The 14,043-nt window shown below is 37.6% G+C and overlaps 1 protein-coding gene across 1 annotated transcript in view; it reads left to right on the top strand.

Annotated features, from left to right (window-relative positions):
- Window positions 1-327: 327 nt before the first annotated feature.
- LOC134539028 (tubulin glycylase 3A-like) overlaps window positions 328-14,043 on the top strand; it is a 47,701-nt gene continuing 33,985 nt past the window's right edge. Inside the window, exons 1-3 of the mRNA XM_063380701.1 lie at window positions 328-666; window positions 4,636-4,753; window positions 8,284-8,453. Coding sequence (XP_063236771.1) covers window positions 328-666; window positions 4,636-4,753; window positions 8,284-8,453 — 627 coding nt within the window. The remainder of the gene's footprint in view (window positions 667-4,635; window positions 4,754-8,283; window positions 8,454-14,043) is intronic.

Raw genomic sequence — 14,043 nt, 5'->3', positions numbered from 1 at the left:
ACGAGTATTCGGTGGCGACAGTGCCTCCGTGATCGCTGCCGGTAGAGTCGGTCTCGGGAGGGGAGGACTCCGGTATTGATTTTTTCCCCACCCCTACTCAAACAACCAGCCACGTGCGAGGGGGAGGAAAATAAAAAGGGAAGGGGGGAGGGGTGGACAGTTTTATCCGGGTCACTTCGGCGCGTGATACGTACGGGAAATTACGCAGACCTTCCGCGGTCGGCGGGGGAGGGAGGGAGAGAGAGAGAGACGATGATGATGCTCGGTGGTCGTCGTCGGGAGTCGGAGAACGGCGGGTAGTCCCCGGGAGGCGGGTCGCCCCACGCGATGGCTGCGGTTGCTGCGATGGCCGCGGTGGCGAAGTCCCAGTTCCCGGGGACCTTCAACACCCTGGACGTGTCGTTCCGGCCGCCGCCCGGCGAACAGCGCCTCAGGGAGAGTAGCAGCGGCGTCGTCGTGGTGGTAGAGCCCCTCCCCCCTCCCGAGCGACCCGCCGAGGAGCCGCGGGAGTGCGCTCCTCCGGGGCCGGACCCCGAGGAGGAGGAGACAGACGCCAAGCCGGCCGGGTACCACGACCACGGCGACGACGACACCCCGGAGCCCTGCTACGACGTGGGCGCCGTAAAGCTGCGCCACCTCAAGGACATCGTCGAGAAGGTGGTGAAGGTGGGTCAGTGGGATGGGAACACGCCGGCAACCACGGGCGTCGACACAGCGGAGTGAAACGTTTGCCTACATCAAGAGTAGGGCAGCTGTGCAGTAATACATTAGTTCACGCCAGGTCTCGCATTCCGTGATGATTTTCTTTTTTCCTCCATTTTATAGGTCAATTACTATTAGTTAATTCAACACTATACCACTCTTTCATTTGATGTCCTGTCGCTGATAATTTCAACAGATATTTACTAAGTGTTATGTAATGGGTGTAGAAAGTAGCTCAAATGTTTGTTTTGTTATCACTTATGTGACTTTTTACAGCACTTATAAGTATCACAGGTTTATTAACAAAAGATTTAACAAATTTTTTTTCCAAGCAAAATTTATGTAACTTTATCTTAGTGTATGGTGTAGTGTATGGTTTCATGAGAATAAATTATATCAAAATGTCTCTAAATAGAGAAATATTTTGAGTATACATTAAATAATGAAAAACTGCGTTCCAAACAACCTTAATGGGGGTCTGTCTCGTATCAGATCATTATTTTATATTTGTGTTAAGAACTGTTAAACTTGTAGACTTTTTGGGTTGCCAAACTTTACGAAATTAAAATAAAATTGTATTGCATACTTTTTTCGTAATTAGCTGCCAAAGTTACAGTTTTATTTTATTTTTGGGCATGTGAATAATGGAGAAATAAATGGACTACTGAACTAAATATTTTTCAGGTTTGAAGGCAATGCTGCTAACTACTTAATGAAATAGTTAATTTTTATTTCGAAAAAAAAAGTAGTTAAATGTAGCTGTTAAAACTCTTGCGATCTCGAGAATTTAGAAGGGCTTGGTAAAATTAAATCACTTGTTTCATAGGCTCTTTAAAGTAAAAACACTTATCTAGATACCGAGCAATGTACACGCATGGTGTGCAGTTGCATGCACGCCGGTTTATTGTGCGAGAGTTTTTAAGTTTGAGTCCCCGGCAAGTCTTTGGGGTAAACTTTTTTAACATCTGAAAGTCAACCAAATTGTGAAGAAGAAGAAGAAAAAAGAGTCATTTTTAACTCAGTACACGTGATAGAAGTGAAGTCTTTGGCAATTCAAGTATATAGTAGGGATTAAAATGAGCGAGAGAGAGAGAGAGAGAGAGAGAGAGATTTTCTAAATACATATTACTCAATGTTAAAATATTCACATCATAAAGAAGAACTAAGTGTGTTACTGTTTCTTCAAACAATCCTACCAATTGGAACACCCTAAATCTCTGAACGAAATATGAATTTCATAACAGGTAGCATTATCTATGTGGGAAATGAAATGCAGGGACTGTGTCTCAACAGCGCTCTCTCCGCTGCTGATTTAATGAGGAACGTGAGCTGACTGTATAGGATACCTATATATCTATTTTCTGAAACAAGTGCATATGTACACTCTCTGTCGTATTCTTTCGTTCAGCTATCTCTCTAGATTCTATTTATTTTTTGGCGGGGAACAAATCATCACACAAAGAGGAGAACAAAATGAGTCCATCAATGTATACAGCATAGTGGTTTATATATCTTTGGCCAAGTACCTATTCTCTGTCCTTTTTGCGTAAGAAACGTTTTACAACAATGTTTCATGAAAACTTTGCATTAAAATTTGGCCTTGAAATTTTACTCTCATAATGCCCAAAGATTTTTCAGTTAAAAAAAAAAAAAGACAAAGTATCTATGTGTTCTTTTAATTATTCTTCAAATGAGAAAGATTGATTAAAAATATTATTTTGGACATGGCATGGCTTCTAACACTACCAGCTGAAGATATTCTACACACATGCAAACTAAGACACTTAGGTAATACACAACAGTATGCCTAATAATACTATAAGCAGGCCGTGTGAAATAATGTCGCGGACCGTCAGTAGGGCTAGTCTATAATAACCTTGTGCTAACAGGAGACAAACAGAAGCTCCTAGTGAGAGTTCTTAAGTACGCTCGAGTACGCTGGGATGCACTGTGAAACGATACTGTACTGTCTCCTTCCTCGAGCCGGGTCGACGTCTCAGCCGGGCGTGAACACAAATCAGTCACTTCTCCGGTGGATCAGTATGCCGAGACCGTTGAGACAAAACTCTGCAAGGAGCATCGTCTCTAAAACGCCATACGATACTGTCAATGACTAGACTTGAGTGTGTACAGTAGCGGATACAGAAATGTTTTATGGGGGGAGGAGGAAACATTTTGAAATAAATAAATAAATAAATAAATAAATAAATAAATAAATATATTTGAGGAACAAGTGTATGCAAGAAATTTACATTACTACATTACTACTGACACTAACACACTGATTCATCCATGTTAACACCAAACCTTAGGTGCACCATTTTAAGGAAAGGAATATTATTCAAGAGATAGTGGAATCCTGGGAAAATACTGTTCTTTATCTAAAAAAAAAATCTAACTTAGCATTTTGGAAGGAAATCAATAAAAAAAAAAGTTGCATTTATAAATTTATATTCGTCACTTTTTACTCTGGATAAATGCTTTGTTGATATTTTATTTACGTAATTGCTACAAAAGAACACAATTTTTTTGCTTCTCAGGAATTATGTAAAAATGACTTTTTCCTTTTTGTGGGTCTCATTTCTTTTATTGACTTCTGGGTGGGCCTTATATAAGACTCAAATGAAAGGAAGATGGTAGTATTATTTTAGTATGTCAACTTTTTAAATTATGTAAATTTATGCTGGTATTGGAAAAAAAGAAAAATTTTTCCTTGGAATATTTTTCCACTCCAATCTCTACTAGTCGTTGGCTCTTAGAACCTGAAGAAGTTGTCCTCATTCAGGGTAGCTGTTAAGCCCTCAATTTCACAAAGATCATAGTGGATTCTTATAAAATCCACATGGTATGTAGATGTTTCCTTAAGGGCAATGACTGATAATAAGTCTGATCACTTTCCTCAGGGACACCCGACTTGGACGTATCAACTCCACTGCCTGTTGTCTTAATGGTAGGAACATTTCTGAACTTTAAGAGGGAGGGGGAGATGTGATATTGGTAGGAAATTGGTACTAAGACCTTAAAGAAACATATTTTTGTAACGGATCCACAAATAGATGATTAGCAGTGTAAGGAATAATATATTGTGGTTCCGGTTTCTCTAACATTCAGAACTTCTGTGAGGTTAAATTGTTTTTAAAGTAAAAAAAAAACTCTTGGAGGCTGGATTATGCGGAGGGGAGACAATGTACCCCTGTACCACTGACATCCTGACACCCCTTTCATATATGGTCCAAAATCTTAATGTCACCTAACCACATCTGGTACTATGTCACTTAAATCATATGTCCTCTAAGTATATAATAACACTCCTGGTCAAATGTCTTAATGACACTACTTCTGATCTGATGTATTAATGCCCCCTTGAATATTCTGGTAAAAAAATATATTAATGATACTATACCGCTACTGGTCCAAACTGCAATTTCTGGTCAACTGTATTAATGACACTGTCACATTTAGTCTAATGTCTTTTCCTTGGAATGTATAGTCAAATTCAATGTTATACCACTTTTGATCCAATGAACTCTTAATGCTTCCTCAGAAATTCTGGTCAAGTATCTTTATGACTCCCTATTCCTTCTGATTCAATTTTTTAATCACACCCTTGATCACTGGTGTAAAATCTTATGGACACACAGATTCTTGTGGTCAAATGTCTGACAGATCATAATGCTGTTGGCTCCCACCAAGATATTATTTCTTTAATAGGTTAAACGAGGTCGCTGACTTGCCATGTCTTACTGGTCGTGGTTCACCATAGTTTTTAACTATATGAGTAAGGTAACTATCACTAGGACATTTATTCACAGGGTTAACTTCAACAAGTCACAAACCACAATCCAATCTGTATGTTAGTTGGGTGGATAGATTAAATGAAAAATAATATTAATGATGAATATTAATGAAATATATATATATTTTTTCCTTTAGGAACACAAGACTTTCTGCGTGGAAGGTGCCTATAACCATATACGCAATGCAATGAAGAAAAGAGGCTGGCTGGAAAAAAGCGAGCAAGTATGGCCATCCAAAAGATTGAAAGAAAATAGTGAGTACGCAGACAAATTAAAATAACTCTTCGTAAATACTTTCCTTAAATGAATAAAACCTATACAGTTTTTTAAACATAGAATTTATCTTTGGTTTGAGTTTTGTGTACATGGCTAAGAAGTTACAGCTTCCTGCTAGTGAGCATCTAGGTTAGATTCCCAGCTTGGTCTGGGATTTCGCACTCGCGCGAAAATTTACTTGCCGCGTTCAGGCAACGCCACGGAGACTCAAGGCCTTCCCACCCTGTCGCCCGGAGCCTGAGACGTCACGGGTAAGAGGCCATGAGAGGGTTGGTTGGGCAGGCTCAGTAATGTGTAACGGTCAGTGCAGCTACTTGCCTTGACCGTAGCAGGGGTATTTCCGCGGAGCGCTGTACGTTACTTTTAAATACATCCGTCGCGAGTGAGCATAATAAATGTGTCATGGTATACAAGTGTGGTGTTCCACAATGTCGTGGAAATTATGAAGGTGGTTCGACGGTTTACGTCTTGAAATTTCCCGACAGTGAAAATAGTAAAAATGCGTGGTTGAACGCAATTCCACGGGAACACTTCATACTCACAAAATATTCCAGGTTAAGTTGTGCATTAACTCTTTACAGTATTTATTTGCCAATAGTGCTAATATTCAGTTAGGGATTATGCCGTTTGTTAGTCCGTAAGTGTTTTAATCAATCTGGTTTTAAATTTATAAAACATACAACATGCGTAGACAAATGGAATTACATTAAAATAGTATTCAGCAATGGGCATAATTTTGTACCATTATCTTCCGTATAGTAAAATTATTCATTATAACGCACTTAATAAGTAATAATGAATAATATTACGCCATGTCCGAAACTGCATATTTTGTATAAAACGTCATGTGACCCAATTTTCAATAAAATTATTTGAAAACGCATTTCATGGTTTATTATTACATATTTTGTATCTAGAGATCTAAATAAATTTACGTCATCTCAAAACTCACGCTGTATAATATTTAACCTTCGGAAACACCCAAAAATATTGTAATATGTTTAAAAACAAATAATTGCTTGTAATAGTCGCAAGAAATATTTTTAATAATTGGTAAATATTGCAGTTAGCTTATATACTACACATCCTTAGCAATAAATTTTAACATTTGTCGTAATAAGTCCATTTTGAAGCATTTATAAACTTTGTTTATTTTTATACTTGTAGATGTATGGAAATGTTTACTGACGATGGCCAAGTTTAATTACACTAAATAAAATTTCTATGTAACAATTAACCATTTCGATCATGGCCTTAAAGTACCAAGCATTAAACTCTGAATTCGTAGGTGTTCTTATAGTGAAAAATCTCTCTATTGATAACAATACTATTGCCCTCATGCATAAAAAGTTTTCTGAGTCGGATATTAGCATAGACATTATATATAAAACGACAGCAGAATCCTTACACAGGCTGCACAAATACATTTTGTCATGACAAATTCATCATTGCAGTATTTTAATATAAGCTACATAATTTGCTATTTTATACTCGTGTGTTATAGTTCATGTCAAGTTAAACTACAAACCATGAAATCGTTCTAATTGTAGGAGCTGTCAAAAGTATACTATACACCCAGCATATAAATTAAACATGTACTATGAGAAGCATTTAAGTTACTTTTAATTTGTTTGTTCTCACTTCCCTGGATGCATATGTATATTATTGGTATCGGTATATTGTTTACAGATGTGGCTTCTGTCAAAAGATACAGCACTACAACTTTTGCTCCGGTGTGTGTGTCAAGAAAACTATTTTGTTATTCATATAAAAGAATTTTTAAATGTTTATAAATACAACTTTGTACGGAGTATACCAAGACAACTACTGCAATGTGTATAATAATCTATGATATCCTCTGCTGATTTAAGTGAATGTAGTTAAATTTCATTAGCAATTATCATTATAGTCGTGCTTAATAAAATTTCGTTAAGAGTAAAATAAGAGTAGCGGCGTTCAAGAAAGCAACGTCCGCGTGTCACGAGCCTGCCGCGTCACGGACGTGTTGGAAGGCCATGAGTCTCGGTCGTGTTGGTTCAGGCCTGGACGCTGTGTTGTTACTTCACCTCCATACCGCGGGAGGCAATGGCGAACCATCGCAGTCTCACCTCGCCTGGCCACGCCATGGTCCCCTGCACCGTGGCAGTGGGCGGGGAATCCTAACAGACCTCCGGGCTGACCATGCCGTCGTGGGCTGGAAAAATAATTAGAATCAGTTGCCTTCTATTCTAAATTACATGCACATACACCAGTGGTTCTAAAAGTATGTGCCAGGGCACGCTGGCGCATCCTAAAAATTTCCGGCTGCACCATGTGTGTCCATATATAAAAGAAATATAGTTACTCTATTATACCACTTCACTATGGATATACCGTTCTTTTTGTTAAAATGTCATTATTGTGTGTTGTTTAAGTGAACCTACAGGTTTAGTACAGTATAGCACTGTAGTCACTCTTCACTGTTTGTAGAAAAGCCTATTCCTCATAAATTTCTACGTGGTGTGCCTACATATATTTGTAAGATTTTAAATGTCCCACAAGTTATCAAACTTGAGATCCACTGACATACAAAACAACTGTTGTTTGTTATTTATGGCTCTTCTTCACCCACTAAGTTGAATTTATTTATTTTTTTGCTTTTTTCAAATTTTTACACAGAAAATTAACAAAAAAAATCAGTCTATACAAGATACTTTGTATGTATTATCCAAATGTGGAAACCCAGAAAACAAACTTCTAGCAAAAGACCACAACATCATTAGTAATGCAAAAACTATATGTATCTGATACATTAACTTGAGATTTTATATTGCTTTTGAACTGAAAACATTGTAAAGTTAAGTTTAGACGATTACACAAATATTATTTTTAAAATAAATGTCTACAAGTGTCAAAGGAAGAAAAATACATTCTTTGAATAATTCTTGCAATGGGGAAAATTGATATAAAACATTTTAATGATCATACGCTATTGCTAGTGTTCACTGAATGTTATAGAGAAACCACAAGAATGGATAAAAAAGACGAATGCACAGCCAAACAGAAAAACAAACCAAAATCAGCCAATGTCAAATGTGCGAATGCATAGACAGCACAGAGAATTCCATTGAAGAAATAAGTTGGAAAAAATATGATGGCACAGACAAACACTGGGCTAGCAATTAAAAACACAGTCATAACAAGAACAGAAAATACAGACACACAACAACCTCGGATAACACAGGAACAAACAATGAAATCAATGATGGACAACACAAAAGCAACACAACTTCATACAGGCGAACACAGAAGCTTCCTAAAACATTTGTAAAGTTAAATTACAGTCTTTTTCTGGTCTGAATAGACACTTAAAATACTTGCACCTAGGTACTTTCTACAGTCAGTTGTAAAAAATGTTGTCTCACAAAAATCACTGAATTTTTATAAAGATAGTCATTAAAACTGTTTGCAAACCACTGTATATAAAATTTCCCCCCCCCCCCCCCCCCCCAATTCTCTGATGCTGTAGCCTCAGGATTGCAGTCTCCAAAGGACAAGAATCCGGCGTTAATATCGCGCATGCTGCGCAACATCCAGGTGGACTTCCTGTGGACGTCACGAGCCTACAGCAGCCACTGGTACGACTTCCGGAGACGGCAGATCGTGAGCAGGTTCCCCAGGACAGGCTTCAACACAAAGGTGAGTATTGCTTGCACTCGTCATGTCACGGAGGCACGGGATGGAGACTGCGGCGTGTGCAGGAGAGGAGGGCTTGGTGGACCAATCACAACTCACTCCGGGACAACCAGAGTATAACATTGGTTTCCGAACAGAAAGCCCTCACTTAACGAGTGCCTGGATCCACCACTGGTTAGAAAGTATGTACTTCTAAATAAACTCATGGGTGCATTACAGGGGGCCCAGGATGAGGCAACAAATTTTTTACAGGACCTTGAATATGTATATGCTGAGAAAAGATTATAAGTTGAATTTCGAAATTACAAAATAAAACCGAAAAGCATGTCAGTACACCATACAACACTGTATTGCACATTAATATATATATATATATATAAATAAATATAAATAAAATAGGATGTTGGTATGTATAAAATTGATAAACTCCGCCACCGTTCGACCGATCGCCATGAAAGTTGGCACATCAAAGTGTTTTTTCATGGAGAAGGTTTTTATGCTATCCATTTTTTTTGTAACTCACATCCAGATGGCGTTTCAGTGCATCTACTTCTAAACCGTTCAACTGATCACCATAAAATTTGAACATGAAGATTTTCACGATATCCAATTTGCTATAGCTCGCCACTTACTAGATGGGGCTGCATTGCATCATAGCATCCGTTCGCCAGGGGTAAACCGAAAATCAAAGGTCATAGACATACAAACAATAATTGTTTTGTCATTTCTCTATGTCCACCACACTGCATATAGCGCTATCCATTTTGCTTTAACTTGCGGACAGTATATCACCTTGTGTTCAGTCCAGGCAATGCCGGGTACTGCAATCAGTACACTATGAAGCTCCCAAATGAAACCAAAAAATCATGAAATTAATCAGCACATTTAATCAAAACTCAATTTAGATTACAAAGACGTACTCTTATAATATATTAAATTCAATAAATTAAAATTAGTTAGCATAGTGTAATGTACTAAAGAGATAGGAAAAATTTTTTACATTGCAAATTTTATTAATAGCTAATTTTAATGTTAGGACATTGGTACATTTTTCAAACACAAATATACTTGCTGATTTATTTTTATTGTTCCAGTAGTTAGACATGCTTGTAACAAATTATTATATTGTAAAAGTGCATCATGTATCAGTCAAAATGACACTGTTTTGGTGGTGTTATATTTGTTGAAAAATGTGTTAACTTAATGAATAAACAGAGTTCACAAAAAATAAAAAAAAAACACAAATATCTCTCCTTTAAAAAAAAAACTGGACTAAAAAATAAACCATAAAATCTTGTCTCTATGTATGTAATGTAGGTAATACAACAGTAACAGTAAGTTTAGTTTCTGTAATTTGTAAAATTATTATTTTTTTTTAATATTGTAATTTTAAAAATCCCTTTTGGCAATACCTACAGGAGTAGGTAGATTTTGAAGTACCTATTTTTCTTCTGGAAATGTTTTGGAAACTTCTATATTCTACTGAAACATTTTAAGAACTTAATGTATATGTTTGCCAATATTCAAAGAAGATGGAATTAACATTTTCTCATATTCTATAAAGCAAAAATATTTTTTTCATCCAGCATTGAATGTCTTAACGAATTTCATATTATGCCTACTAAAGTAGTTATGCAATTATTTTTTAAACGAATACTAATTTTTATCCCTTGCACAATTTTTTTTTGGACAAAGGTTTAAGATAATATTAAGATGGTTATTAATAAATTCTGACAAATTTGATTCTAAGGAAGTTATGTTTGTTTTTAATTTCAACCCATGTTTTTACTGTAATAGTTTGTTTCATAAAAAAATTGATTGAGCCAAAAGATTCAGATAGAGTTTAGGAGTTTTACAATAAATTATAATGGATTTGATAATATATCTATCAAAAAAAGTAATTACTCTTTTTGACTTTCTACCCATGTTATTTACACCCCTTGCAGTAATGATATGTTACATAAATTTAACCGCAGATAAAAGATTTCATCAACATTTAAAAAGTTAAAAATAAACATTAATTCAATTGAGTACATGGTAGGGAAGTTTTACTTATTTTATTATATCAAGCCCAGATTTTTCCAACCCCTTGCAGTAATGGTTTGTATTATCAAAATTTGTTTCAGACAAAAGATTTCAATAAAAATTATAAGATTTACGGACAATTTGAAAGTGCAAACAGTAAGGAGGAATGGGTTGAAAAAGTGTTAATTAGGAATAGGTATGTCAAATTTAAATTAGACACTGGAGCACAGGTAAACATAATCACAACTGAGGAGGCAAGGCACCTGAAAATAAAAATGGTGCCCCCAACAGTAAAATTGGAGAATTATAGTGGTCTACCAATACCTGTAGTAGGAAAGTGTTTCTGTTATTGTAGATTTAAAGGAGGTAAGGAAGGTGTGGTGGAGTTTCAAGTTGTAGAAGGTAACAAGAACGCTCCACCAGTGATCGGCCTACCCACTATAAAACAATATGATCTGGTGAGGAGAGTACTAATGGTAGGTACAGTTGAAAACAATGGGGCACAGAAATGTTCTAAACAGGGCACCATGGAAAGAGGTACAGGTAGCTCAGGGTTCATAGATAGTTTAGATAGCAATGCATTGCCTGACAGCGTTAGTGAAGTGTTACAGGAATATAAGGAATTGTTCGAAGGAATTGGGGTATTTAACTATACATGCATACAAAATAAAGGTAAGGGATGGAGCAGAACCACACGTTGCAAAACCTAGAAAAATACCATTTCACTTGCTAGATGCACTGAAACAGGAACTAGATAAAATGGAGCAGTTAGGAATAGTCAAACCAGTGACAAAACCGACACAATGGGTTAACTCCCTCGTGGTGGTCAGGAAACCGGATAATAGCCTCAGAATTTGAATAGATCCATTTAAATTAAATAAGGAAATAGAAAGAGAATACTTTCAATTGCCCACATTCGAAGAGTTAGTCTCACGAATGCCGGAAGCGAAGGTGTTCACAACATTGGATGGTTTCAAGGGTTTCTGGCATATCAAATTAGATGAGGAAAGTCAGGATGTAACAACATTTAATACACCATTTGGGAGATACCAATTCACTAGGCTTCCATATGGGTTAAGATCGGCCCCAGAAGTATTTCACAAATGCTTTACAACCATTTTTGCAGGCATATCAGGGGTGGAAATTTACATAGATGATTTGATTATATGGGGGAAAGATCAAGCGGAACATGACTTGAGGTTACAACAGGTACTACAAAGAGCTAAAGAAAATGGAGTAAAATTCAACAAGTCAAAATGCAGAATCAGTTCTTCAGAGGTAACTTATGTTGGGCACAAAATCAGTTCCAACGGCATTAGCCCTGATGAGGCAAAAGTCGAAGCAATAAGGAACATGCCCACACCTAAAAATAAGAAAGAATTAGCCACTTTTTTTGGGAATGATCACGTATGTATCAAAGTTCATCCCTCAGGTAAATAAAATTAGTCATCCCCTGAGAGAAGTTAATAAACTGCATGCAGCGTGGCAGTGGAATGATCACCATGAGCAGGCCTTTAGGGAACTTAAGCAAGTGCTAACAAAAACCCAGTACTACAGTACTATGACAGAAATAAGCTGATAGTTTTATCAGTCGATGCGTCTAGTCATAGCCTAGGAGCAGTTATCCTTCAAAAGCAGTTGCCAGTAGTATATGCAAACAAAACACTTAACAAAAGTGAAGAAAATTATGCACAGATTGAAAAAGAGTGTCTTGCAATACTCTATGGTTGTGAGCGCTTTCACCAATATCTGTATGGAACCAAGTTTGTAGTACAGACAGATCACTTACCTCTCATTTCTATTTTTAAAAAACCCTTAAATGAGTGTCTGTTGCGATTGCAAAGAATGCGCTTGAGGTTACAACCATACGAGTTTACCCTGGAGCATGTCCCGGGTAAAGATCTCATCATCGCAGATGCTTTGTCGAGGTTAGGGGAAAAGAAATCACAGAATAGTGATGTTTGCCAAGAAATAGAAGCACACGTAGGGCTAGTAATAGCTAAGCTGCCAGTCACACAACGTAGACTAGAACAGTTTAAAGTAGAGACAGGTAAGGATCCAGAATTGCAGGCAGTAATACAGCTGGTTAAAAAGGGTTGGCCAAAAGACAAGAAAGAGTGTGCAGATGTCACAAAACCTTACTTCATGGTGCAGGGTGAGTTAAACGTAGTTGATGACTTGTTATTTAAGGGAGAGCAAATTGTAGTTCCTAAGGCCCTACGGAAGGAGATGCTGAATCGGGTGCATTATAATCATTTAGGTATATCTAAGTGTAAACATTGTGCCAGACAACATTTGTACTGGCCTAATATGGGTCAAGAAGTAGAGAATGTGGTGAATAATTGTGTAATTTGTTTGAGGAGCCCAAAGAAAAATGTCAAGCAACCAATGTACATGAGAGAGGTACCAGGTGGTCCGTGGCTGGCTGTAGGCACGGATATTTTCGCTCTCTTCCAAAAGAATTATGTGTTGTTGGTGGATTACTTTACTAAGTTTGTGGAAATAGAAGAACTCAGAGATATGTCTAGCGAGGGTACCATAGATAAATTAAAATCAGTTTTTTCTCGGTATGGGATACCGAACGTTGTGTATAGTGATAATGGCCCACAGTATGCCAATGCGAAATTCAAACAATTTGCAGAGGAATGGCAGTTTAACCATGTCACCTCCAGTCCACAATATGCACAGTCAAACGGGCTAGCAGAAAGACACATACAGACAGTTAAGCGGATGTTAAAGAAAGTCGGGGTAGAGAACAAGGATGTCAAGTTAGCAATGCTGGAATTAAACAACACTCCGCTAGAGGGAAACTGGAAAACGCCAGCAGAAATGATGTTTGGTCGTCAACCAAACACCATGCTGACAGTGGGTAGAGATAGTCTGGAAGTACATCAGGCAGACAAGGCAAAGCTCATTAGCAGACAAAACAAACAACAGGAGTATTACAATAGGGGATCAAGAAGGCTCAAGCCTTTCAAGCCAGGTGATAATGTATTCTATAGCAGACAAGGGGATCAGGAAAGGACCATGGGGCAGGTACTGGGGTACTCCTCCAAAAGACCACGATCTTATGTGATTATGACCCCTGAGGGCAAGCAGGTTGAAAGAAATAGAGTTCACATACATAAAGGAACTAAACAATTTTGAGTTCAGAGTTAAGAACAGGATCGACGAGGGGGAAGGAGGTGAGACAAACAGGCAGGCGAGGGGAAGAAGGGAAAGTATAGACGAGGACTTTAAAGGATGGGATCATGAGAGTAGGGAGTTTAAGGAAACAATACGGTGGGATCAACATAACAATCAGATGTTACACCACGATGAGAGTCAGTTAGCCACGGCTCAACCTGCCACCACTCTCACAACACAAAGTGGACGTCATGTACATAGACCTAAGTATTTGGAAGAGTACTGTTAAGAAAGGGAGATGTAATAGTAGAGAAATACATGGATCGCCAGGAGGAAGTTGTGTAACTAAGGTTGGCAAGAAAGGACAGTGAAAAGATGGAAGCCAACAAGGAAGTGTGTGTTTTCTATAATAGTATTTCATATCCAGTGTAATCGTAATAAA

This window comes from Bacillus rossius, chromosome 14 (genome assembly GCF_032445375.1).
Source record: "Bacillus rossius redtenbacheri isolate Brsri chromosome 14, Brsri_v3, whole genome shotgun sequence".
NCBI lineage: Eukaryota > Metazoa > Arthropoda > Insecta > Phasmatodea > Bacillidae > Bacillus > Bacillus rossius.
The sequence above is the reverse complement of the archived record's forward strand: the minus strand, read 5'-3'. Positions and strand labels throughout refer to the sequence as shown.